Genomic DNA, 27,394 nt, shown 5'->3' on the forward strand with positions numbered 1-27,394 from the left:
CTCTAGTGACCAGAGACAGACGTGGGACAGGAACTCCCACAGTTTTGGTCAAAGCTTGAAAATAACATGTTGCATAAGATTATGCAGTGTTGTGATATCAAATATAATCTGTTAAAGTGTGGTGTGAATGACTGTCAGCTACTACTACTACTACGCCAAATGTTAGTTCAATGTCAGTACAATCCATTGAGTTACAGCTATTTTCATGTTGGCTCATTAGCTGTGGTGGCCATCTTGAAATGGATTGACTCCTAAAGATAAACATTTGTATTTGACCATCCAGTGGCTGCTTTCTGATGGTTTCATTAAAGTCTGTTCAATGATTTATGAGATATTTTGCTAACAGATAGCGTTCACTCTAAACTTTTTAGGCCAAGGTTGAAAGCAAAGATATATTTTTAAAAAGTGTTGTGCAGTAAGTATGTGTTGAGAACAATGCTCAGCCACTATCACCAAATTTTAGCTTAATATCTGTAAAACTGACCGAGAGATAGTAATTTTGGGGTTTGTTAAGATTGCTTTGCTGTGGCAGCCTTTTTGAATTGCGTGGAAAAGTTAATCAGCTGTAGACGTCAACCCATTGATGACTTTGTATCACTTTCAGTAACGTCTGTTCAACAGTTCATGAGATATTTTGCTAACGGCAAACACAAATGAACACGTATGTCTGCGCTGCCTTCAGCAGTAGGTGATTATCAGGTGTTTTTATCTAAAGAAAGATTTTCCTGGAATCATTCACATAATTTTTAAAATCAATGAGCTTTGTTCACACTTTATTATCTATGCTCAACTGAAGCTTATTCTAGTACAGAAAGTATCGAATGGTAAATGAAGCTCAGTCTAATCAAAATTACTAACAGAACCGAGAAACGGAACATACAAACGTGGATTTTGAGCGATGGCATATCTCGTAACTTGATTTCTTCAAAATATGCAAAGTCTTTAAAACAAAATGTGTTGTGATTTCAGTCCATTTTGTTTTGCATCCAAAACTTTTAGTAATAAATGTTTTCTTGTCAAAAGAATAACTGGACACGTGTCTGGTCAAGGACGGATGAAACACTGACGGTCTGTGTTTTATTTGTGTTTTCTTGTCATCTGTGCACCCTTCGTACTGTTTCCACCATGTAATCAGCTTCACTTCCTGCCACTCTCACCTGTTCCTCATTGTCCTACTCCAGGTGTTCATGATAAATCTGTCATTAGTTCTTCTACAGTACAAGTTCTGTGTCAGTTTGTTTCTTCCCGCTCCATGGATTGTGCTCTCCAGTCACACCTCCGTGTATCCTTGCTCCCTGATCATGTAAGTTTTTGCTGCCACGTCAGCCTTTGGTTTATTTAAACTGTACTTTATTCTTGAGTCCCCGAGTCCTGTCTGCATCTGGGTTCAACACAGCACAGATCATGATAAACACAATGAAACACACCAGATTTCAATCGCATTTATAAATTGGTCTCATGATTGGTGGCATTTAAAAACCTCAGCAACTCACTTTTGTCAAATGTCTAAATTCAATACATGAAATTAGCCCAGAAGTGTATCCCAATAAATACAAGTTATATATTTTGTTCTGCTACTTTCCACTTGCTTCTGTTTTAAATTTTTTTTTGGTACTACTTCTAACATTTCCAACAATAGTGGTAAAAAAAACACCAAAGCTTAAACACCTGGAAGCAAAAAAAGGCAGGCTAAACCTGTCGATTTCCTCCCTGGTGAGGTCATTCTGAGCTGTTATTCCTCTGATTATCACATTCAGACCTCAATAATTAATGTGTTACAGGTTTGTTTTGCATTAACAGCTATAGCACCAATATTTTTTCCCACTTTGCCCAAGGCACTGTGCGTTATGTGGAATTATCTATTCTTTCCTCTGACCAACCAACACATAATCTGGGACCTTTTGACTTTCACAGGAAGAGGTTAAATTATAGGCATGCACTTATATAAAGCTGCAGCAGCACTCAGTATGAGGAGGAGTGGAGAGCAGACTATTTCATATTTTTGCTGATTTTTATGTTTGCATACTGACTTTATGGCAGACTTGCAACATATGAGAGACCCTCCGAATATTTATAAATCGTGTCAACAGGAACGCTCATGTCTATTTTTAATAGGAGGAAAACCACGGTAAAAGGTGCAGTGTACAAACTTACTGTAATCTGCAACTGAAATATGCTAAATGTGGCTAAATGAGCAAGAATGCTGTATATTTTTCATTATTATTGATATGATGCTTTAAATATCAGCCACATCATTAATAATAGTTTATAATGACCTTAACTTCACCCACTAAACCGCAGGACGTGCTGTAGCTGACAGCTTTCACACAGTGCTTGCTTTGATTTGAGATTGCAATGCTGTTTTTCATCCATACAGTTTGGCAACTGCTTATGATTATTTTTTCTAGCTAAAAAAAAAAATTAAAATACACACTAGAGTTTGATGTGACTATTATCAAAAGGCTTCATCTTGAGCCCACAGAAAAACTGTGATTTGTCATTATCACACTTTTATTTTCTTAGCATCGCCACAGTTGTTACCTTTTCCTGCTGCTGTTTGAGCTAAAATAAAAAACGTGTTATTGCTCTGGAGAGTGAATTCTGTTAAAGTTTACATCAACTGTATTTTGTGCAATTGTTCAAATGAGATTTTCCACCTCATTGCACACGTTGTCCACTACTGAGAGACATCATGAGCAGAAACAAGTACTTCAACCTTACAAGATGTGATGTTGATTTTCTTCTTTATTACAATGTCCTCACATCTATTAGAGCTTAATAATAATAAAAAAATGACAGTAATACAATACACTTGAGTTATTATCATCTGCTGCCAAAAAGCTATACGTCAGTCAGTTTTTCAGATGCTGAGCTAAAATTTTGTGCGCTAATAGCTGAGAATCATCACCAACACATACATATTGTCATAACATGTGCAATGTCTTTAAAATAAAGTTTACTTCTTGTGATTTCATGACTTTTTGTTTTACATCCGGAGCGTTGTTAAGTAATAACAAATATTTTCTTTGTCAAAAGAATAACTGGACATTTCTTGTTGAGGACATACGGAACACATACACTTTGTAAGATTTCAGTATTTGTGATGAGTTTTATGATCGGTGGTATTTAAAAACATCATCAACCCACACACACACACACACACACACACACACAGATCTGCGTGGGGGCAGTGGCGCACAGGCTAATATGACAAAAGATCTGAGGGAGTGGGTTCTGTCAAGTTCCATCTTAAACCCTTTTTTACATTAAAATAAAAAAGCAAGTTGTTGATTTGTTTGTTTTGACCTTTACTGAAACAGTAATGATTACCGGTAGTTGTCTATATTCAACCATAATTTAATCTTCTTTTTCTTCTTCTTTCAACTTTTTCCTCTTCAGGGTCTCCACAGTGAGTCATCCTCCTCCATCTCACTCTGTCCTCTGCATCCTCTGTCCTCACTCCATCTACCTCCATGTCCTCTCTAACTGCATCCATAGATCTCCTCTTTGTCTTTTTACTGGCAGCTGCATTTCTAACATCCTTCTACCAATATACCCACTGTCCCTCCTCTGGACATGTCCAAACCATCTCAGTCTGGCCTCTCTAACTTTATCTCCCAGTTGTTCAACCTGTGCTGTACCTCTGAAGATCTCATTCATCCATTCTTGTCACTCCTGAGGAGAACCTCAACATCTTCATTTCTGCCACGTCCAGTTCTGTCTCTTGTCTTTTTGTCCATGTCTCTGTCTCCACACCATACAACATAGCTGGTCTCACCACTGTCTTGTAAACTTTTCCTTTTGACCTTTGTTGACACCCTTTTGTTACAAATCACTCCTGAAACTTTTGTCCATCCACTCCATCCTGCCTGGACTCTCTTTTTCACCTCTTTACCACATTCACCATTTTCCTGGACAGTGGACCCCAAGTACTTGAAGTCCTGCACCTTTGCGACCTCTGCTTCTTGTAGCCTCACTGTTCCACCAGCCTCCATCTCATTCACACACATGTACTCTGTCTTACTGCGGCTGACTTTCATTCCTCTTCTTTCAAGTGCAAACATTGGGCTCGTCTGGGGGTTTGAACTCAGGTCCTCAAGTTCAAGTCAATTTTATTGTCATCCTCATCACATGTGGTACATGAGTTGGAGTACCCACATTTCAGAATAGCACACAGTGTAAACAAATAGTGTTGTTTCTTGATACTGAAAACCATGTGGAAGACTTATTCACATGACTGAACTACATTAGACTGACCTTTGTCTGTGTGGGTAAACAAAAATGGTGGAATCAGACAAGCGTAGAATCTTGTAGAAGACGTTCAGCTATGTTCACGCACTTTGGCTGTTTCTGTTGGTAAACATGTGGGAGTTGACATTCAATCACAAATCCTGCTTACAAATGTAGGCACGTTAATATATGTGGATTTTGATATTTACGTTATGATTTTTTTGTTCGTTCGTTTGACTGGTCTTCCTGATATTGCAATGAGCAACTTCAATCTGTTATTTCACAAACAAAAATTAAATTATAAGGTTAGAAGTGATATTTTAGGTGCATTATCTTTAGCTGATTTTACTCAAATCCAATGAACAGATGGTCCCTCAAAACAAACTTCATGGGAGGATGTGTGCACATCTGTTTGTGATTCATCCATGGAGGATGATGACAGATTGCACAAAAGTTTTAGGAAATCTACATTAAAATAGGACTATGTTCTAAGAATAATTCAGTTTTGATAAAAAAAAAAAAAAAATCTGGCTCCAGCTACTTCTCAGTTTGTTTTATGAAAGTGTTGATTTTAGCTCGGTTCCATCTGCTGACAGTGAATTCACAAACACAGATTGCTTTCATTGTGGTGTTTCTCTACTACTTACTGTGTATCATTATGCTTTCAGACAAGGAGCCTTGCCTTGAAGCTTTCACACTGATAGTTTTTCTAATTTATACTCAATAGCCTCTACGGAGTTTTCTGCTTCTTATTTTATTGCAGTTCATATAAAAACAGAGATTACACAAGAGGAACCTTGTGTTCTGTTGTTCTCTTTTGAGACCTTACTGCAGACGTGTTATCCATTTTCATTAAGGTCTGGGTTCTGTCTTTTATTAGGCCTGTGGGGTATTTTTCCAGGTCATTCTGACCACAAGAAACTATCTGGGAGCAAAAGGTCTATTCAGTACTATTCTACAGCCAATTAGCAGTTATACATATAAACTTGTTCAAATTAAATTCTATTTAGGCAAGCAAAACAAAAGAAAAAGTTTAATTTCTCTTAATATTTTATTAATTTAACATGATTTTAGAGGAGGTTTGACCCCAAGTGGCAGAATGAGAAACAGACAGAGTCCAAAAATAAAGTGTTTTTATTTACAGGGCTGTAGGAGAAAAAGGGACAAGACAAGTAATCTTGAATGTCCTCAGGTTTTAACTGTATAGTAATGTTTAGTTTGCGACGAGAGCGTGTTCTTACAGATGTGGTAGCCAGAGAGGTGAAGTCCTAAGTTTCCACAGATGAGTCTTGACGCAGAGGAGGTGAGTAACAGTGGAAAGAGGAGCAGGTTGTTGTGGGGAGAAGGTTGTTTATCCAGACTGTAGCTTTAGGGTGTTCGTGGGACACGATCAGGACGAGGCAAAGTCACAATGAACAAGAAGATCTTGGAAGACTTGCAGGTTTCAGAACTTTGAAGCCACTGCAGAAGATCAAAACAATGTTTAGACAAAACTTTCTAGAGACAAGTTTAGTGGCTGTCCATTATTATAAGGTGTGATAATGTCCCAGAACTATAGGAATGTCTGGCAGAAGCTTTTATGCTCAGAGTAGTTCTCCAAATCAAGTGCAGGCATGGAGAGATGGCTGATTAAGTTGAATGGCAGCTGTGGAGAAAGTGTGGCTGGCAAACCCTAGGATTCCCACAAATTTAGTGTCAAAATGTTAAAAAGCCTCTTGCTTATGTTTTTCATACACTTCATTCCACCTTTTTATCTACTGCCAAAGGCAGGGCGATTGTGTTGTGTTTGTCTGTGCTTAACTTTTGGTATCAACTTAATTCAAGATGGCCGTCACAGCTAAGCAATCTTAGCCAACAAAATAATGCCTGCAACTCAGCCAGTTTTAACTACACTGAGCTAAATCTTTGTGTGGTAGTAGCCGAGAGTAATTTCCAAACACTTTACCGATAACTTAACATCAACCATGCTTGTCACACGTATATCATGAACTTCTTTGGTATACTTTGTGCTATTTTAGCCATTGATATGTCAGTGTTTGACTCCTTTTAGAGAATGAGTGCTATTACATTTGTTTTTGTAAGTTTTTTTTATATTTTTCAAAATATTTATCTTCCTTTTACAACTATTTTCCCATAGAAATCCACTGAGATGTTGTCAGTTCTATGAAAAACAATTGTTCTACAAATTTTAACCAGCCGTTTTTTACTTTTAGCTAGCATTTGCTACTTTTGCTACTTTTAATTTATAGCTGAGGTCCCAGGTTCATATCCCGGACGAGCCCCCATTATTGTTATGACCTGGCTCAGCCAGGAAAAGGGGAGGTAACATTAAAACCAGATGAAAAATGGTCTTTAATAAAAGTAATAATTCATTTTCAGTTAACCAGAATTTAACAAAAGGAGGGTACTTTCAAAGTACCAATTACAACAATATTTTTCAACAAAGACAATAACAAAATTAAAGTTAAACAATTGAGTAAAGACTCGAACCAAATTGATACAAAAATTATCACAAAGACTATGAAAACTAGTAAAGCTGCTGACTTGCTGACTATCTTCAGAAGTTTACAAACAACACTAACAGACTACTTCAATGGCAAGAATTAACTGTTAGCCAAAGCCAAACAATTCAAGTCCAAAGAGACAAAAATCCATACAAAATGGCAAGACAACAGCCGCCCTTCTTCTTCTTCTTTTTATTGGGGTTTTATGACGGTGAGCAAACAACTGAAAGGTGCATGGCCGCCACCTACTGGTGTGGAGTATGGACTGGATCAACGTTCAAAAAAAAAAAAAAAAAAACTATATTCTCTCAAACAATCGAGTTTGTTTCAAGTATTGCATTAAAGCTCGAATACTTACAGACTTTGAATTGTGCTGTAATAATTCAAAAAAATCCAATCTTAATTTCATGTCAGTGAGTCTAGTATTCAGTTGATTCCTTTCAAGACTGTATTTTTGACAATGTATTAACACATGTTCTACATCCTCATCCTCTCCACAGTACCCACATTTTCCTGTATCATGTTTTCCTATAATGAACAATGACTTATTCAACCCAACATGTCCAAATCTTAGCCGTGATAGAACTATTTCCTCCCTTCTGTTTCTTCCAGCGCACCTCATTTCTCCCGTTTTCCTTTGAATTCTATAAAACCAACGTCCTTTTCTTCCTTCCTCCCACTGTTTTTGCCATTTTTCTCTCATTTTTTGTTTAATAATGCTTTTTAATTCTGATTTACTGTATGCTATTTCTATATCCACTACCTCTCTTTTGGTAGCACTTTTCGCTATTTTGTCTACTTTTTCATTTCCTGTTATACCGACATGTGCTGGTATCCATAAGAAAGTCACAGCTAGTCCCATCATTTTCAACCTGTACAGCATTTGTTGTATTTCTACTAATATATCCGGCCGACACTCTGAACCATTATGTTTTAAACTGATTAAAGAAGAGCTAGAATCCGAACATATTATTGTTCTCATCGGTTTAATATCCTCTACCCACTGAACAGCCAATAATAAAGCGACCATTTCTCCCGTATATACCGATAATTGAAAGCTGGACTTAAATAGGCAGGCCTCTTTTATGATTGGAGGAGTCAGGAGGTGAAGAAGCCAATCCCAGATGGGCCACAGCACAGCTGGGTCAGCAATCAACCTGCAATTACTGTCACTCACACAAATGATCTCGGGTCATAAGATGCTACATATACATGGCCTTTGCTGCTTCTAGCCTGTTTTAGCTTTTAGTTAGCCTTTTGTTACATTTTGCTTGCTTTTTGTTTCTAGCTGGCGTTTTGATACTTTTAGCTTTAATAACGGAGTTATAGATTTATCAGCAATCATTCAACTCTCGGCATTCACACTTCATTTTCACAGAAAATTCAATAACTCTAGTTGCGTAGCGCTTCTCTGCAAGCCTGACGCTCACTTTATTAACAAGGCGGGCAAAACTCCAAGCATGCCGAGCTTGGCATGAGAGGCGTGAACTTTAAATGGCTGCTCACAGAACAAAGCAGTAACTGTGGAGGTTTGTGAACGCTGTGTCACTCTGCAGGTCATAAAATCACCCATGCATTTGTTGTTTCCTAATTCTTTTTGTTTGTGCTTATCACTCATGCTCACTCATGCACTAACTTTAAATCCACTCCTTGAGGAAAAAAAGAACTGGAGAGCTCTGAAAGCAACAAAAGGCACAAACTAACTCAAGTAGAAAGAGACGAGGCACAGAAATAACTTTTTTCTTGTATCACATTTGTGGAATAAAAAAAAATTATAGTCATAAACTCTAAACAATGTGCTGCTTTGTTCTTATTCTAAATTAGGTTTATTGAGCTTAATACGTTGAAGGTGATGGATGACACCCTTTGCTAAGTGGTTTTGTTTTGATAGGCCCAACATTGTGAGTCCAGGTACAACTGCAGAAGCCTGCAGCCATTTATTTACTTCTAATAGTCTGCATATTGAATTACTGATGTGGAAGATAAGGGGGAAAAATTACTTAGTGTTCTGTTTTGGTCCAAAAGGAAGTCCTGTTTCATGAAGATTACTGTGGTAAAAACGTATTACTCTGGGTTGTGGAGCATAAGATGAGACGCAGACTTAGGTTTTAAATTAGGATTTAAAAATTCCTGTCTTTTATTCTTTGCACATTGTCTTTTCTTTTAGTTTATGAATATCTCTTTGACAGAAAGATCATTATAGTTTTGGTACAGCTGTATTTCTTAAACAAAACACCAAAACAATTGAAGACAATCCAACCTGCTTGTTGCCAAAATATAGTCCAAGTCTTTTAATTATCAGATTGACATAGTGGAGGCATCTACCAGTAGATGTATAGTACAAACTTGGATCTGTAAATACTGTAAGCCCAAGATTGAGGTTAATTCATAGTAAACTGTAATTTATTTCCTTTTATTTTTATGTAGTCAAACACACTTCCTTTGCACCCTGTCTTGTGTGGTTACACAGGGCAGGGTGGTGTTCATCATACCTTTAGGTGGAGCGATGCTTTCACAGCCTGTCAGAAATATGAACACCGAACAAAAACCATAAACCTTATACAGTAGCAGGCTTGTTTTAAATGCTTTACATGGTGTAGGCCCACTATGTAATTGAAATACTGTAGATGAAAAAATTCAATGAGCAGTTCCAACAGAGTTGATTTTCATGTTGAGGCCTTTTGTAAATTTCTATGTACGTACCAACAAAAGTCCACTTTAACTTTCTCAAACTGTTAAAGTTAAGATTTTTTTTTAAAGGAGTAATGATACATAATTGTGAACAAATAAAAAAAACAATGTAAACTTTCCCCATGATAACACATTGAGATCTCTTCAATTTCTTTAAAAACAGTGTTCTCTCAAGTTTACTTTCACATGCTCCATTTTTGTCTTCTTGTGCTGCTTTGTTTTTGTTTCTGTTTTGCTAATTTTGTTTTTAGCTACATTTTAGATAATTTAAGCTTATATCTAGAATATTGCTAGTTTTATGTTTTTGTTACCGTTTTGCTCTTTTTAGCTTTCAGCAATGGTTTTGTACAGTGGCCCTGAAATTTAACTACAAATACAAATTAAAAAAACACGACGACTGGACGACGGCGCATTTTGAATCTCCCACCTTTCCCACGTCTTCCGGTTTTGCTTAATGTAATTGCCTTTTTTTATTTATTTTTTTGTGTGTTTTTTAAATTTGTAGTTGTGGTTTAAACTTCAGGGAGGTGGAAGGAATACTTCTTGGACCTTCTCAATCCCACTTCCTCCATGGAGGAAACAGAGTCAGGGGACTTCGGGGTTGGTCTGTCCATAACCATGGCTGAGATCGCTGAGGTAGTTAAAAATTTCTGTGGCAGCAGGGCTCCGGAAGTGGATTAGATTCACCCTGATTTCCTTAAGGCTCTGGATGTTGTGGGGCTGTCTTGGCTGACACGCATTTGCAACGTCACGTAGACATCGGGGGCAGTGCCACTGGATTGGCAGACTGGGGTGGTGGTTCCCCTCTTCAAAAAGGGGGACTGGACGGTGTGCTCCATTTACAGGGGCATCACTCTCCTTAGCCTTCCTGGTAAGGTCTATTCAGGGGTACTGGAGAGGCGAGTCCAATCGTTGGTTGAACCTCAGATCCAGGAGGAACAATGTGGGTTCTGTCCTGGCTGTGGAACACTGGACCAGCTCTTTACCCTCATTAGGGTCCTCGAGGGGTCATGGGAGTTTGCCCATCCAGTCTACATGTGCTTTGTGGATTTGGAGAAGCCATTTGACCATGTTCCTTGGGGTACACTGTGGGGGGTGCTCTGTGAGTATGGGATTGGGGGCCCATTGGTACGGGCTGTTCAGTCCCTATACAAGCGGTGCGAGAGTTTGGTTCGCATTGCCGGCAGAAAGTCAGACCCCTTCAGGGTGGGAGTTGGACTTCACCAGAGCTGCCCGTTGTCACCGATTCTATTCATAACTTTTATGGACAGAATTTCTCGGTGCAGCCAGGGGGCGGAGGGTTTCCGGTTCGGTGGCCTTGGGATTCCATTTTTGCTCTTTGCAGATGATGTGGTCCTGTTGGCGTCATCGTGCCGTGATTTTCAACTCTCCCTGGAGAGGTTCACAGCCGAGTGTGAAGCGGGTGGAATCAGAATCTGCACCTCCAAATCTGAGGCCATGGTCCTCAACCAGAAAAGGGTGAATTGTTCTCTTCAGGTCGAGGGTGAGGTTCTGCCTCAAGTATAGGAGTTCAAATATCTTGGGGTTTTGTTCATGAGTGAGGAAAGAATGGAGTGTGAGATTGACAAACGGACTGGTGCAGCATCGGCAATATTGTGGACTCTGTACTGGTCCGTTGTGGTAATGGGGGAGCTGAACTGTAAGGCAAAGGTCTCTGTTTCTATGGTCATGAACTTTGGTAGTGACAGAAATAATGAGATCGCAGATACAGGCGGTTGAAATGAGTTTCCTCCGCAGGGTAGCTGAACTGTCCCTTAGAGATAGGGTGAGAAATTCAGTTATCCGGGAGAGACTCGGAGTAGAACCACTGCTCCTCCACATCGAAAGGAGCCAGTTGAGGTGGTTCAGGCATCTGTTAAGGATGCTCCCTGGGCACCTCCCTAGAGAGGTGCTTTGGGCATGTCCGACTGGGAGGAGACCCCAAGGAAGACCCAGGACAAGCTGGAGAGACTATGTCTCTCATTTGGCCTGGGAATACCTTGGGGTCCCCCCCAAGAGCTGGAAGAGGTGGGTGTGGAAAGAGATGTCTGTGCCTCCCTGCTCAAGCTGCTGCCACCGCGACCCGACTTCGGAACAAGGGGTAGATAATGGATGGATGGTTTAAACTTCAGGGCCACCGTAGTTTTGCTAATTGTAGTGCTTAGATACAGCTTTTATAATTTTGGTTTTTAACCTTTTGTTTTAGATTTTAGCTAAAGTTTAACTCCTTTTATTCCTAGTGTCTTTTTTTTTTTTTTTTTTACAGTTTTGCTATTTTTATTTTTAGTGTGTCCATCTTTTCTTTTACTATTTTTGATACTGCTTTTTCATTTTATTTTTTAGCCTTAAATTAGTAGATTTTAGCTAATGCTTTGCTTTTTAATCTGTTGTAACTTTAGCAATTTAGTTTTAGCTTCTTCAACAAATTTTAGCTGTCATTTAGCAGTCAACATTCATATCTGTATAATCATGTATCATTGAAAAATGCAAACCTGAATCTGTGGCGTTTGCTTCATCTCGGCTGCTGTTCTTTTTCTGTTCACGAGAAAGTAAATAAGTAACTCAAAAATACGAGCTTCCCCTAAACGCACCACAGTCTCAAATCGTCGGACAGTAGAAAATAGCTCGACTGGACAAAACGCCCACCACCGCAGTGCTGTAAGTTCGCTGCGCTCGGGAGGAAACAGCAAGAACACCAAGTAGTTTTTAACCCAACTACATCTTAGTTTGGTGAGTATTTTATCAGTCATGAGGTTTAGAAGTCAAGTTTTATCGATGTAACTGAAATAATTTGGTTAAACTCGGTCCTGCGCATCAACGTCGCAGGTGTTCTCATTTTTCCAAGATGCTACTCAGTTTTTTGAGGAAGTGTAGGAGAAAGTTTGTAGCATTCTACATATTTTCCGATATAAGGTAGGCGTAAGACACGCGGTGGCCAAAGTCCAAATTGTCTCAGGAAGGACGTCAATTCTCGGAGGGATCCATGTATTTATTTTTTTCCAAACATAGTATCTGAATAGACGGCGGAGGCAGACCTTGGTGAACAGTTAACCGCTGGTTTAGATACTACGTTTACTTTTAGAGGTGGAGAAAAAAAAACGGCTTCAATATGCTTTAATCGTGATATTTTAGTAGAATGTTGCAGTATTGGACTAGGGTTAATAACAATGTTATCTATTTATACTAGCAAACAAAGTTATAGATGAACAATTAAAATGGAGTGGCGCATTAATCTGTAACGTAGGTGATTTACTTGGACGCAGCCGGAACTTGATTATTATAATTACCCAGGTGTGCTAAACGTCACTGGACAAGACAAAAGCGAAACGTTTCATGAAGTATAACATAAGCTTTTTATTATTTTATATTTTGCACCCCAGAGACAATTTAGTGTTTTTTACTCGTCGTTTGCTTATAAACGCAAAACTACATAAAGACATGTTTGTTGCCTTAAACAGCAGTGATTGAAACCAAAGACAAACCACGTGAACAACATGCCACGTGATCTGTTGGCGTCAAAGTATCCCTTGAGTATGACTCTCAGCTACTACCACACCTAGCGCAGTTTCAGTAAAACACAGTTATAGCCATTTTTGTGTGGGCTAAGGCTCATTGGCAGCGGTGACTTTCTTGATATTGTGTTGACTTGTAAATGAAATCAGTTGTAGATACTAGAGATTAGGGCTGGACGATATGACCCAAACTTTTAACATGATATAGTTCTTAATTTCGCTCGATAACGATATAATTTCATATCGATATAAAAGATATAAAAGCCTCAGAAAAACTGTTCAAATAAATTAATGTATTTAGCCTTCAAAAAAAAAATTGAAATCGCTGTCAAATAAACATAAAACTCTGAACTTTGTTAATATTAATAGTTTTAACTTGAACAACAACATAACCTAATAACCCATGCAGCAAATGTCTGTTTGCTGCACATGTTCTCTTTTGATACAGCTGGGGATATAATCATTACTTTCTGAGAGCTTTATTAAAAGTCATCAAGTGGTCAATGAAACATTTTGCTAATGCAAAAGCTTGATTTTGTCGTCTGTGATGGTTGATGTAACTGAGGGAGTATTTGCCAAACTCGCACAATCCTCTCAAGACCCTCTTGTATCTTTTACGGGATTCTTGATTTCATTGTGCAAATTGCAAAGTTGTGGAGCCCCGTCGCTTGAGTTTTGAACATGTTCAAAACATTTATGCAACAATGATTCTCCTGTTTTTCTACAACAATAGGGAACTATAGAAAATCCTGCAGTTATTGGGTGAGGCTGAGGCTGACTCATAATGTTTGAAGTTGCACTTTGTGGTTAACCATTAACATTTGGTGGGCGTGCATGTTGATAGCAAACTTTTAAACTTTCCATTTGAAAGACTTTCGAGCAACCTTCTCTGCGACTGACTCAAAAATGAAAGAGGACATCTCGGCAGCATCACTTTGCACAGAGTTCAGTCCTGTTGGAGACAGCTCTGTGGCATGTTACATTTAACTCCACTCTCACTCTGCCTTTTACTTTCACATAATAACATGCACTAACAGTACTTTTTCCTTTCCAGCTGATACTTTGAAATCTAAAATTAGTCAGAAAGGGTATATGAGAATGCCTCTCTGGGGTCATTGTAAGGTCACATGGTTGGCATGCCAGTTTGATGGCGTGACAACATGATGGTCGACCTATAATTAATTTTTTTTTTTTATTAACTATTTTGTTTCAGCCCCCCCATCCATGTGAAACGTAATTATCAATCAACACTTCCTAATCTCTTAAGTAGTTTCCTCTCTGTTTCAGATATTGAAAGTGTTATTAAACCTGAAGTCTGTTATTTAAATGCAGCTCTTTGAAGGACACTCTATAGATCAGTTTTATGGCTCTAAGTGCTTCCTGGCCCATGGCCTTTTACCGAACTGAACCTGCAACGCACTCATTTATTATTTTCCCTGCTGTAAATAATGCAAGGATATGGTCCGTGATGCAACAAGAGCAGATGATAATCAAAATAATGTAAACAAAGGACCTGAAAAGTAATTTTGAAAAATCTACTTCGGACTAATCAGCGGCTCCTGCTTGTAAACAGTCTCATGTTTCCATGGTTACTGGACCTGTTGAAGATGTGCCATGAGTATCAGGAGAAATCACTGAGGCAGCTCAGCATTTAATCCAACAAATTTTAACAAACAGTGAAAGAAAAAGCACAAAATGACCTGAGCTTCTGCAACAAGTTACAGCAACCAGCAGGATATCATTCTGGGATCTGAACTAGGGATGCACAATATTATCGGCATGGTATCTGTACCGGCCGATATTAGCGATAAAGTTAAAAATCGGACATTGGCCAGTCCACAACTCTCATATATAAAAAGTGGTGTTTTTATGTATATGTATGTATGTATATATAGTTTAGAATTTTGAAAATTTGCACAGTTTGACTGTTGCCATTGTTTTAGAGAGAGTAAATGTCATGAATAAATTTGACATTAAACATAAATCAAGTTGAAGTGTTGCATCATTTTCAGCCCCCTTTTTGGCATCTGCATTTGGTAGCAGGCAAAATTGACAAAGACCATGCAGAATAATATAGTACTTTATTTCCACAGCATAAAAAGCTATGTAGTAGCTATGTATCTAGGGAAAAAATATTGGTATCTGTTATCGGCCAAATAAGTTTTAACAAATCGGCATATCAAATATCAGCCAAGTATCCAATATTGTGCATCCCTAATCAGAACACAACTTTAAACAATATATTTTATTGTGTTTCTCAATATATTTTCCTAATAAGTTTCTTTTTATTTAAATAAAATTCCTCAGAATTGCAGTGGCGGTAAGAAGATGTCAGCAGTTTATAAAGATGACCAGGAAGACTGGCTGACGGTGTGTCTGAAGTACCTGCTTTTTGTTTTCAACTTTCTCTTTTGGGTAAGTGGCCTTTAGCAAGAACTAAGCTTTTAAAGCTCATTCTATTTTCAACACAAATCATAAATGTTTTAAAGTGTAGCTTGACACATGTGAGGGGTTAAGACGATGGATTAAGGAGCACCCTTGATCCTGAAAATGCCGACCTGTGGTCTCAACCTCAAGTAAGCCAGAGTATTTTGGTCTTAGTATCCATTCGCTGACAGATGTATCAAACCTGCACTCTAGCATCCTACCTAACAGTACTGCAGTTTACTTTTTAAATAATGATTTTATACTTGCTTTGGAACGTTTTTAGAGTAAAAAAAAAAAAAAAAAAAGCCAAGATGCAGAGACAGATTGATGGATGAGACTTTTTAGGAACAGAACAGCATAACTTTTTGTTAAAAAGGCTTTCAGCTGATGCTCTGTCGATACAGTACAACTTATTTCTAGAAGAAAGGTTTATCTCTTTCATCTGAAAGCACCGCAGGCTTTCTTCCAAGTTTTCTTCAACCCACTTACTTTCTTGTGTCCACCACTGAAACCTGTATTGGTTTCAGAAATGGTGCATCTCTTGTCAGGACGTTGTCCTGCTGACCTCTCCTGTCATCGTGATTTGTTTTTTGTGACTACATTTTGCAAGAACTCCATTCTCTATCAACTTAGACTGTCTGGGAATATATTTTAAGAACAAGTGAATTAATGTGACCTGAAAAAAAACAACAACACAATAGCAGCTGAGTTTGACAAATGTTCAGCTTGGTGACCTTTGGCCAACGTGTTATCCAGTTTGAGAGTTATGAAGCAACAGACTTTAAGGCCTTTTGACATTGTTTTAAAGATCTGTTATCTTATAATTCAGTGGAACTTGTTGGGGCTAAACCAATTACTGCTTATATTCAGTTTATTTGTTAGTGTGTCCTTTATCCATCTGATGCCTCTTGATTGGGCACATTTTACTTTAAACAAAAGAATCTGAATTTAGACGGAAAGGGGATGGGAGGATGAAGGGAAACGACTGTAAGGCATTTCCTATTCGACTGTGAGTGAACGTTAGGATTCTTTGTAAGGAAGCAGTTATCCTGCCCTGAGTTGACTTCTGAAGTCTTAATGCTCCTGTGGCTGTTTTAGTGACGCATTCCCTGTTTACTCTCTTTTCTCCGCTCTCTTTTATGACCTTTTCCTATTTTCTTTCCCTACATCAGTGACTCATCTAATGATGTTGAACTCACTTATTTTCCTGAAAAGTGCAACTTTTTTCCATGCTGGTACTTTTATAAGATTGAGCAGACGTGCCACATTGTTCATTTTGGTGTGCTTGTTACTTTTTATTAAGTAATATTGTTCTCTCCTCTACTTTTGCAGATGGGTGGAGCTGCTGTCTTGGGTGTTGGAGTCTGGACAGTGGTGGAGAAGAGTGACTACTTGAGTCTGCTGGCTTCCAGCACCTTTGCTGTCTCGGCATATATCCTCATCCTGGCTGGCAGCCTAGTGGTGGTTACTGGTTTCCTCGGCTGCTGTGCTGTCATCCGGGAGCAGAGAAGTTGTCTGTCTACGGTGAGACAGGAGGGACAGGAGACTCATGCAGAGGGGGTCTTCAGAAATTATTTTTTGTTTGTAAATGTTGGTTGTAGGAATGGGCATTTAAAGCAGGAACACTTGTGTAATTTGTTTGCAATTATCCATCCATCCATTATCTTTACCCGCGTCTTCCTTTTTGCTTTGTGGGGGCTCACTGGTGTCCATGTCCAGCCATCACTGTGCGAGAGGCAGGGTACACCCTGGACAGGTCCCCAGTCCATCACAGGGACACATAGAGACAAACAAACATTCACTCTCTCACTCAAACCTAGGAACAATTTTTAGAGTTGCCAATCAGTCTAACATGCATGTTTTTGGTCTGTGGGAGGAAACTGGAGTACCTGGAGAAAACCCACACGTGCACAGAGAGAACATGCAAACTCCATCCAGAAAGGTCCTCAGCTGGTATTTTGACTGGCGACCTTCTCGTTGAGTGGCAACAGCACTGAGCCACCGTGCCGCCTGCTGCAGTTATTCAGTTTTTACGTAATCTGGAAGTAAAGTTTAGCTCACACTTGAGCAACGTTTCTACTTAATAATCCTTTCAAAATAAACCGTCTTGGCAGAAAGGCACTAAGACAGTCTTTCTTTTGCATAGTTGTGCATGGGTTTAGAGAAAAAACATTGTAATGCATCTTTCAATTAGCCCATTTAAATTTGAATTTCAAGATTTGGAAAAAAAAAAAAAACACTGACTGCACAGCCCTAGTCTGATACTCATTTAATTTATGACTTAATGTGGATTATAATCTTGTAGAGCACTCGTACCATGTCTTGTTTTTATTATCCATCTACTGCATTTGCGCTTGCTTCTGGATCATTTGGATAAGCGCTGGTTACGTTGAAGTGCAAATAAAATATTTTTATTTTTGTTAGTTGAACAATGTCATGACTAACATTGCAAAATAAGGGTCTGTTTTTTTTATAGTTATAGTTCAGTGAGAAAATTAATGATGGGCAGGGAAAGTTGTGATTTAATCTGATGATTTGAGGGTCAGTGGTTTAATTCATGGTTCACCAGTCTGAAGCATGTCATAGTGCCCTTCTGCAAGGCATTAAATCCTACATTGTTCTTGGTATATGTGTGTGATGGGTGAAACCACTACAAATACTGAGAAACTGGATGAGTGGACGTGTTTTGTGGTGTAGAGTGGTGTTGCCAATAATTGTTTAATATTTTTAAAGGAGTTTTTGGTTTAAAAAATGTATGTAGTTTATCATAGGCAATTATTAGACATGTGGCACACAATGAGTATTTGTTTTAAACCATTCAAATTTAGTAAGATTCTGGTTTAGATTGCCATGTCTGTTCCAAGAAGCTAGCTGCATGCCCACATGTGCACCAGTTTCTGTGGACTCTGCATAGGTGCATGACACTGACGTTGGAGCAGAACATGGATTTCATTCGTGCCAACTCTGTTCTAAGGTCTGTCACGAGATGATGACAAATGACTCTGACGAGACCCTTTCTGTCCTCATTATTTTACATGGAGAGGGCCCAGTGGGAGAAAAGCAGGTGGGAGGTGAATGTTCACTGCTGCTGGGCTATATAAAGCTCTGTCTATCAACTGTTGATGGATGCAGCAATGGGGGGAAATCAGGGGGCTTGCAGGAGTTAAGTGGTAAAGAATCTCTAATGTAGTTCGCTTTGATGCCGACATCAGTGTGCTATTTATAGGTTGGTATGTGGAAAATGAAGTGATGGTTGTATGAATGTGTTTTTTTAAAGGTTGAAGTTGGCGTTCTGTGTGGGCAGCATACACACACAGACTGAAGTGTTATTTTTTATGATGTAACTAGGAGTTAGAGCTGGTTGTGTTTCTGTATTACACAGATACACTGGCAACTGCATGACAGCAGAGAGCAACAGATCCACCAGAACTACACACTGTCCCTTGTTTTCAATTTAAGGAGTGATATTTTCACACTTTATGAAATCTGGTCAGTTTAGATCATTAAAACTAAAGTGCACCATGTGGGAAATGATCTATAATAATGAACAAACTGGTTTCTTCCACTTTGGTGTAAGCTGTTGGGGGAAGAATCAGTTTTGTGTTGTGTGTTTCCTTGACTGATGAAGCCTTCTGGATGGAAAGTGAAACGTTTCAGCACAAAAAAAGAAACTGTCCTGATGACCTGACTGAAAAATGTTGGATGTTCAAAGTTGTCATTTTGTTATATATTTTATGTTTACCTACAATGTAAGCTTATAGAAAACATTGTAATGATTCCAAAAAAAGTGAAAAATGTACAATTTTGTGTACTGTATTTTCCGGCTTATAAGTCGTACCATTTTGCATAAATTTGCAAGTCCTGCGACTTATATGGCGAAGCGACTTATTTATGTTTTTTCCACTTTATTAGACCTTTTTGGACTGATGCGACTTATACGCCGGAGCGACTTGTACGGTGGAAAATATGGTACCTGTAAAATTTGTGAGGCTCTTCACTCACTTTCTGTGACACTGTTGCCTAGCTATGGAAATAAGCCTAAAATTAGCTGAGCTTTCTCTGTCTGTACAATTAACTCTACACTCTTGAAATGACCATCTGCTTGAGTGTTTGATATACTTTTCAGTATTTTCTCCCCTGCAGCTGTTTGCCACCAATAGCTTGGGATCACTTTGTTTGGCACATCTGTCTTCAGCAATTTTTAGGAGAAGCGCTGCTGGTGGTTCTGTTTTGTCCCCCTCTGACAGCTGGGTCTAATTAGTTTTATGTGCTTGTATGATTTGGGCTTGTTTGTAATAGTTGTTGGAAGGATTTGATAAATAATAAAAAGTTTATGCATGTTATTTGAGTTTAGAAAAGTTGTTTCTTTATCTTCCTCATTAGGTTTTCAGAATGCGCAGTCTGTTTGCTATAGTTTACAGAACTATGCCCTTTATTTCAGTAAATACAGTCATGCTCATCATTAGGATGCTTAAAGTGTGCTGCTTTTTTTTTTTTTAGCTCGTTGATGCTGTTGTGATTAATTACACTAATCAGATGTCTGAGATATATCTCAAGTGGCAGCTAAAATTTTTAATATCTCAATGTCGTAATTGCTAAGATGCTTTCAAGTCTACTATAATAATACAAGGACTGATTTCAAGCAGCGTTCAGTGCCGAGAGGAATCCGATTGCACAGCCTGTCAGATTGCTTTCTGGCTGCCTGATTTGATTTATTTACTTATTTTTAGCGTTGCCATCTGCATTAGAAGTGACAAACGCAGGAAAGCGACAGTTGATGGTGATTTATATAAAACCGTCTCAGATTTTAAGCAGCTTGAGTTGGTGAGGAGATGGTTCAAGTGACAACTGTGCTGATGATTAAGAGGCTGGAATGTTTGTGGCTGATTTGTTAAAATGTTCTCTCTTCTTCTGGTTTGTCATCTGCAGTATTTCTTCTTCCTGCTGTTGATCTTCTTGATTGAACTGGTGGCTGGAGTTCTGGCTTACGTGTACTACCAGAGGGTAAGTTATGAATACTTATTGACTTCAGGTTCACATTAAGGTGAACTTCATAAAACGGAATTCCCAGTGAGTTATTTCTTATGTTTGATGGTAAATAAACAACCAGTGGCCTACAAAAAAACATCTGACTGCACATTAAATAGATGTCTTCATTTTCTCAACCTCATTATTGTTTTTCATTTTTAGCTGAGCGAGGAGCTAAAGCAGCACCTGAACCAGACAATGACTGAGAATTATGCCCAACCAGGAAAGGAGACGATTACATCTGCAGTGGACAGACTACAACAAGATGTACGGAGTATATAAAAAACTACTAAGAACCTTTGGTCTTCCTCAGAAAGTTCAGTCAAGTAGTTTCTTTATATACATTTATCATTATTCAATCTGAAGTAGTTTACTTTTTTAAATTGTAGTAGAAAACAATATTGATTATGTGTATTTTATTTGGATTTAAACAAATCTATTCCTAAATTTATAAGAAAATGGAGGAAAGAAATCCCTGCAAAGTAATTGAGTGTTAGTTGTAAGTCACAAAATGTGTTTAACACAAGCTTGATATTAAGAAGTGGATTGAATTTAATTGTAACTAGGGAAATTGCATTTCCTGTGAAGATACAGTGTGAATGCTTATGGCTGAAGAATTTGCTGAAAAACAGTTGAAATTAGCTAAAAACATGTTGAAATGTAGCTGCAATTGAAGAAGTTAGCAGAAGAAAGCCGAAAGAACACATATTTACTAAATTAGATTTAAATAAGCAGAAATGATCACAAAAGTTAGTAAATTGGCTTAAAAAAAGCTGAAATTAGCACAAAAAAGTAGCTGAAAAGCAGCTGTAACGACAGAAAGAAGCTTAAACTACCAAGAGGAAGTGGACTGAGCTGAAATGAGCTTAAAAAATTGAATATTGGTTGAAAAACTAAATTTAACACAAAACAGCTAAAAAGTAGCTGAAATAGCAGTAAAAGCTATAACTAACAGAAAAAAACTGAAAGGAGCTGAAATTAGCTGAAAGAAGTCTGAAAGTAACAGAAATTACCAAAAATAATTAATTTCTCTGAAAACTGCTGAAATTAGCTGAAAAATGCTAAAATGCTAACAGAAGTTGCTGAAAGGAGTTTAAATTAACAGAAGAAAGCAGAAAGAACACACTTACCCAATTAGACTTGAAGCAAAAATGAGCACTAAAGAGTGTATATTATCCAAAAAAGCCAAAATTAGCATAAAACAGCTAAAAATAGCTGAATTAGCAGAAAAAGCTGAAACTTGCAGAAATAACAAGCTAAAATTAGCATAAATAAGTTGGAAGAAGCACAAAAATGTTGTAGTTAGCAGAAAGAATCTAAAAGGAGCACAAACAGCTGAAAAAAGGTTTTAATTTGCACAAGGAAGCTGAAAGAAGCTGAACCAGAGCAAAATTTGAAAGGAGCAGTAAAAGGTTGTAAACAGATCTAAACATTGGAAGGATGTAAAATGAGCTCAGTTCATTTCCTATGAGGAAAATGTGGCAGAAAATATTTCAAAAAGCTAAAGTTGCCATCAATACCAAAAGTCATACCACCCCTCTCCTGAACGAGCTGAATATTTTGATTTATGATTTGTTGAAATGGCACAAAAATGGTGGAATGAGAAAGATGCTGAAAAACGAACGGAAGAAAAATGGATCGCAATAGCGTGAATGCTTCATAAACGTTCACACTATTAAACTAAGATGTTGAATCAATATATGATCAACTATTTCCAAGTGCTCCTTCTCATTAAACTCTGCTTCCATTCTCTGTGTCTTCAGTTCAAGTGCTGTGGCAGCAACAACTTCCAGGATTGGCGGCAGAGTGTGTTCGTTTTGTCAACACAGGCAGAAAACCGAGTGGTGCCTGACAGCTGCTGTAAAACAATCACTCTGCTGTGCGGCAAGAGAGACCACCCCTCCAACATCTACAAGGTGGAGGTTAGTAACATTGGCTTATGGACAATTGGAAAATGACAACTTCCACAAGAAGGTTTATTTTTTGTGTGTACTCAGAATTTCTCACGTTCAAAACCAAAGTCCTACTGTGTCAGTCATATTCCAAATCTGACTCAGAAGTTTTTTATTTTTGCATCAAAAGTTTTTGAAGTTTGTGATATTACTTTCATCAATCAAACGACCTGAGAGCGTCTGACCCTTCTGTCAACCTTCATATGAACGTCACATCTGACAAACCGATTCTTTTAACCTTGCTCTTCATAACAAGGAACATAAAATCCAGATTTTAAAGAAACTGGCCCTTTTTTTTTAAAGTGTGGTTCAAGATTGCCAGTGTTAAACTGGTTTATTGATCCCTTCAAATGATAAAAGCATCTTTTTAATCAGCTGATAAGACTGAACATTAAAATGTGACCTACATTTGCTTCTTTTTTTTCATTTAGACCACAAAATCATCGTAACTGCTTGGCAGCTTCATGTTGTTTTGCATTGCAGTTATCTGCTACTGATCAAATAATAAAAAACATCTGACAGAAGACTGTTCACGCTGGTTGTGCCTCATTTGTGGCCAAACCAGCGTTGGTGTGCTTACCACCAACAGTCTGCTTTGTGGAGTCAACTGGTTGTAGTTTAATTTGTTTGAATTCCTACAAAATATACCAACTATAAAGGTGTTTTTTGCAGCAGTGGACAATCAGGCCTGAGAGAGACTTTACATCATTGTGCATGTGTATTTTAGTTCTTTTTTGTTCCTGTGCTGAACTACATGCATGTTTGATTTATGTAAAATTAACCTTTTCTAAACCATTTCAGACAAACCACCCCTAAAACCACAAAACAAGTAACCATGCAGAAAGTAAAATCATCTGCACTGTATTGTTTTAGTGTAGCAGAAATTTGGATTAAATTAAATTACGCAAACATTTCTTTTCAAAGCATGATATTGTCAGTAACTTTGAGTTTTCCTCTGCAGGGGGGTTGCATCAGTAAGCTGGAGCAGTTTCTCGCAGATCATCTACTGGTCATTGGTGCAGTGGGGATCGGAGTGGCCTGTCTTCAGGTAGGTGGGACATGTCATGCAGTTAAGCAGACAAAAGAGCAGAACACATTTCAGCTGGTTTATTCTCAGTACTTGAAGCCAGGTTACATAGTAAGCCTGCTTTTAGCTGTGAGAGTGAAGAGCTGCTCTTTGTTGAACAAACTGTAGAAAGCCCAGATGAATAGGGTTCAGGTTTTCCATTACTGAAAATATAACATGACAGATCAATAACCTCTAAAGAGCCTTTTTTCATTTCACAGTGGTTTCACTGTCATCATTATTAATTTTCTTCCATTTATTTAATTTAATTTAGTTGATTCTGAAATGGACTCAAGCATATAAGCCCAGCAGAACCTAATGACTCACATCAGCCATAGCATTATGATCATCTGCATATTTTTGAGTAAGGTCCCCTTTTGCCGATATATGTAATGGTGACTGATCTACAAAACTTTATAATGGCTGACAAATGTTAAACATATTTGTCATCACCTTTTGAGCAGCTCCTCCCAGCAGAACATTACGGCGTAACAAGATAAGCAGGGTCACTCCCTTTACCTGTCATAATGTTATGGTTGATTAAATATTTTAGTAGATGTCAGAGAATTAAACATGAAAGGAAAAATACAAAATGTTTTTTTGTTGTTGTTGTTTAACTTGTAGACTTAACAGTTAAAGGTAACCAGTTGCATAATAATTGCAAGGTACACTGAACAAAAATATAAATGCAACATTTTTGTTGAGGTAATCATCCACCTCACAGGTGTGGCAGATCAAGATGCTGATTGGTCAGCATGATTATTGCACAGGTTTGCCTTAGGCTGACCACAATAAAAGGTCACTCTAAAATGTGCGGTTTTATCACACTGCATAATGACACAGATGTTGGAAGTTTGCAGTAATCATGCTGGCTGAGCAGCGTCTTGATGTGCCACAAAGAAACGGGCAGACTGTGCAGATTAATTCCTAAAAGATGCACAAAAACTGTAAAATAACCTGTTGTGTATTTCATCATGTTCAAACTCCAGTAGGCCTGTCGCGATAAACAATAAATCAATTAATCGCATGGTAAATGAAAATAATCGACCTCATTTTCATTTATCGTTTCTTCATGTCTCCCTCTTTCTACTGAAGACACTGGATGACAAAAAGCTAAACTTTGGTGCTCTTCACTGACCCCTCCCTTTCTCTTAAAAATCTGTTTTAACCGTCCAAGATCGCGTTTTTGGATCGTTAAAAGCAGCTAAGCTGAGAAGCTACGCTACGAGCTAAGCTAACAGACCGACCTCGTCTTGTCGAAGCTCCAAAATTCACAGTTGAAACTCGTGCCTTCGTCTAAAAAGTTGTTTTTCTCTGAAAAAAGAAGCTGAGAACTTGTTGACCGATTTTAAAAAGTATATATTTTTATTAAAAGCTTTGTGTGACAAATGCTATGCTAAAGAGCTCAAACCACACCGAGCGTCCGACATTTTGAGAACTGAAAAACAGGAAGGAGAGACCGCCCATATCATGTCAAGGGGCCTCCCTCCCATTTTTCTTAGAGACACGCTGCTCGCTCCTTCGGTTCAAACGGTCTTGTTCTGCCATCCAGTGGTCAAAAACATTTCTTCTTAATTTTGACAATAATTACTAATTATTGTCAAATTTCAAACAATATTATTGTTTATCACAATAATTTTTGAGACAATCGCTCAGCAAAATTTGTTATCGTGACAGGCCTAAACTCGAGCAAATATTTGCTTCTCCTTTTTTCCCCTAGTTTAACTCATTTCTCATGAACTCGCATTTTGTCTGTGGTACATGTCATACTGACCCGGTCATTATGTTTATGTTTCGATTAATATCCAGTAATTGTACTCTAACCTGACGTATGTATGTTGAAAATGTCTGTGTTGTTGTTTGGTCTCTGTAGCTGGCCGGGGCACTCTTGACAGCCTGCTTTATCTATCTGCTCTATAAGGAAGAGGAAGAGGACTTTGGTGCATTATAATTTGGCTCTAGAGCTCCTTGATGTTGTTAATCAAATGGATAGACCAGGTTGGAGGGCATTGTGGGTATTTGCACGTTTGTCCTTGTTTGACGGCCTGCTATTTGTGAGAGCTGCAGTCTGCATGTCTACTAAATATTCTAAATGATTTCTGTGCGTCGTGAAGCATGCGTCTGCTTGGCTTTGGTTTTATAATAAAATCTTCTGCTCACACGTTATGATAATGAGCCATTATAGATGTTGAGAAGGTGAGAACCTGAGAAAGGTCAGGCAGAAATTATTACTTCACGCTGCTTCACTCTGTTAAGTGTCTGTTGACAGGAAGATAAAAATGGGTATACTAGGCAGATAATGCAGATATTAGATTAAAAAATGTATTTGCTATAAAATATACTGAATATTTAAACTTTAAAGGTTTCTGAATTGAAGAAATGCTGTTAATAATTCACCATGCATTTTCTAATACTATCACTTTCTATTGCTTTAAAGTGAAAGCTTTCATCTTGTTTCTATAGTTACTTGCTCCTAAGCTGCAGAAACAACTTAAAGAAGCTTTCAGAAATGCACTTCTTCCATCCAAATGTAGTTACTCATTTGTCTAAACCAGCTAGATGCTTTTGTCAACAAAAATAAGGCTTAAAATTATTTTGTCCTGCTTATAGAAGAGAAAAGACTTCTACATATATTATTTCAGGTAGATTAGAATCAAAACAAGTGTAAAACTTGCTTCAGCAGAGACGTTGACGGGCGATGCAGAGTCACTTGATGAGGCTTTTAGAGGCTCAAAGATGGAATTTGGGCACATGCCTGTTCATCCATTAGGCCTGATGGGGTCAGTGGTGTTGTGCACAATCTGTTCTGCTGCTAGTACCGTTTTTCTTGAACCTCACCTGAAATATTACAGCATCTTGTTATATTATTCATTTCAGTTCTAATAGGATGCGAAGTTCTTCTTGTCTTGTTTTTATCAGCCTCGGCTCAATCTAGCAGTTCCATGTTTGGTGATTTTTCCTTGTTTTTAAAAATAATAAAATTTACACAAGATCGTAGGAGTAAAATTGTTATATATACAGTATTGTTCTGTACTAAGCTTCACTTCGAAAGTGACTTATGGTTTGGAGACCTTTTATCTGCGAGGAAGAAAATTACTAATATTAATATTTGTGCATAAATGTGCTTTTCCTCCTTCTACCACCCTCTGATGTTTTTGTTTGCACATGCAAGTCTGTGCACACATGCTGTTGTTGCAGTGATGCTTGCTTGACTCCTGACATCCCCATAGTAACCAGCTCCACACTTCCCAGTGATTTCCACCTCGCCTCACATTTAAATCTTCTCTACAGCACATTCAGCAACATTTATTCCTTTTGACCCAGCACTTGCTGTTTTCAGATCTGTGGGATGGTTTTCACCTGCTTCTTGTACAGAAGGATCAAGATGGACCCTTACTGAGCCCCACCTGGCACCCAATAAACCGCCTTCAACATGCAGATGGAGCACAGACCTCTGGATTGGGTTGATAATCCAAGACAAGGGCACATATACTCAAACACAAACACTACTCGTGTACTCCTAATACTCCTAAACTCACAATAATATACTCATAAACGCATTCTCTACTCATCATCATTACAATCAGAATTGGATCAAACAGCTGGTTCTTGTTTGTCATAGTTAATTCTGATTGGATGATGGAAGCATTTTGTTTGTTTTACTCATGATTTGATCAGAGCTGAGCTGAGAAAACAAGTGAAGTTCTAAAGAAATGAAATGATTTACTAACATTTGTCAGTTCGCAGATATATTGAATGGGGTTTTGGCCTTTTTACTGTGAGTTAGGTAATAGTTGCAAAAGCATCATATACGCTTGTTACTGTTAAAAATAATTTTAACACATACTACTTTTGGGATTCTGCTGCCGGTAAATGATTTTGTGCTAACTCTGTCTGAAGATTGTAATGAAAACTGACAAAACAACATAATGAACTATGAAACGAGAAGTGATTATATTTATAATCGTTTGTGTTTGCCTGAAA

The 27,394-nt window shown here is 38.1% G+C and overlaps 1 protein-coding gene across 1 annotated transcript; it reads left to right on the forward strand.

The window, feature by feature from the left end:
* Positions 1 to 12,015: 12,015 nt before the first annotated feature.
* tspan11 (tetraspanin 11) lies at positions 12,016 to 26,993 on the forward strand. The gene is made up of 8 exons (XM_037696283.1): positions 12,016 to 12,155; positions 15,245 to 15,352; positions 16,697 to 16,888; positions 20,294 to 20,368; positions 20,555 to 20,659; positions 22,156 to 22,314; positions 23,306 to 23,392; positions 26,751 to 26,993. Exons 2-8 carry the CDS (start codon positions 15,266 to 15,268, stop codon positions 26,808 to 26,810), a joined length of 765 nt encoding a protein of 254 aa, XP_037552211.1. The 5' UTR covers positions 12,016 to 12,155; positions 15,245 to 15,265; the 3' UTR covers positions 26,811 to 26,993.
* Positions 26,994 to 27,394: the final 401 nt, after the last annotated feature.

The sequence above is a fragment of the Nematolebias whitei genome, chromosome 22 (assembly GCF_014905685.2).
Source record: "Nematolebias whitei isolate Nwh7 chromosome 22, NemWhi1, whole genome shotgun sequence".
Lineage (NCBI taxonomy): Eukaryota > Metazoa > Chordata > Actinopteri > Cyprinodontiformes > Rivulidae > Nematolebias > Nematolebias whitei.

What these genes read in the sequence shown, in the direction of transcription:
- tspan11 (XM_037696283.1), top strand. Translation starts at nt 15,266, where the DNA reads ATGTCAGCAGTTTATAAAGATGACCAGGAAGACTGGCTGACGGTGTGT. An exon ending in AGAGAAGTTGTCTGTCTACG is followed by an intron (nt 16,889 to 20,293) that starts GTGAGACAGGAG and finishes TGTCATCTGCAG; the next exon opens with TATTTCTTCTTCCTGCTGTT. An exon ending in TGGACAGACTACAACAAGAT is followed by an intron (nt 20,660 to 22,155) that starts GTACGGAGTATA and finishes CTGTGTCTTCAG; the next exon opens with TTCAAGTGCTGTGGCAGCAA.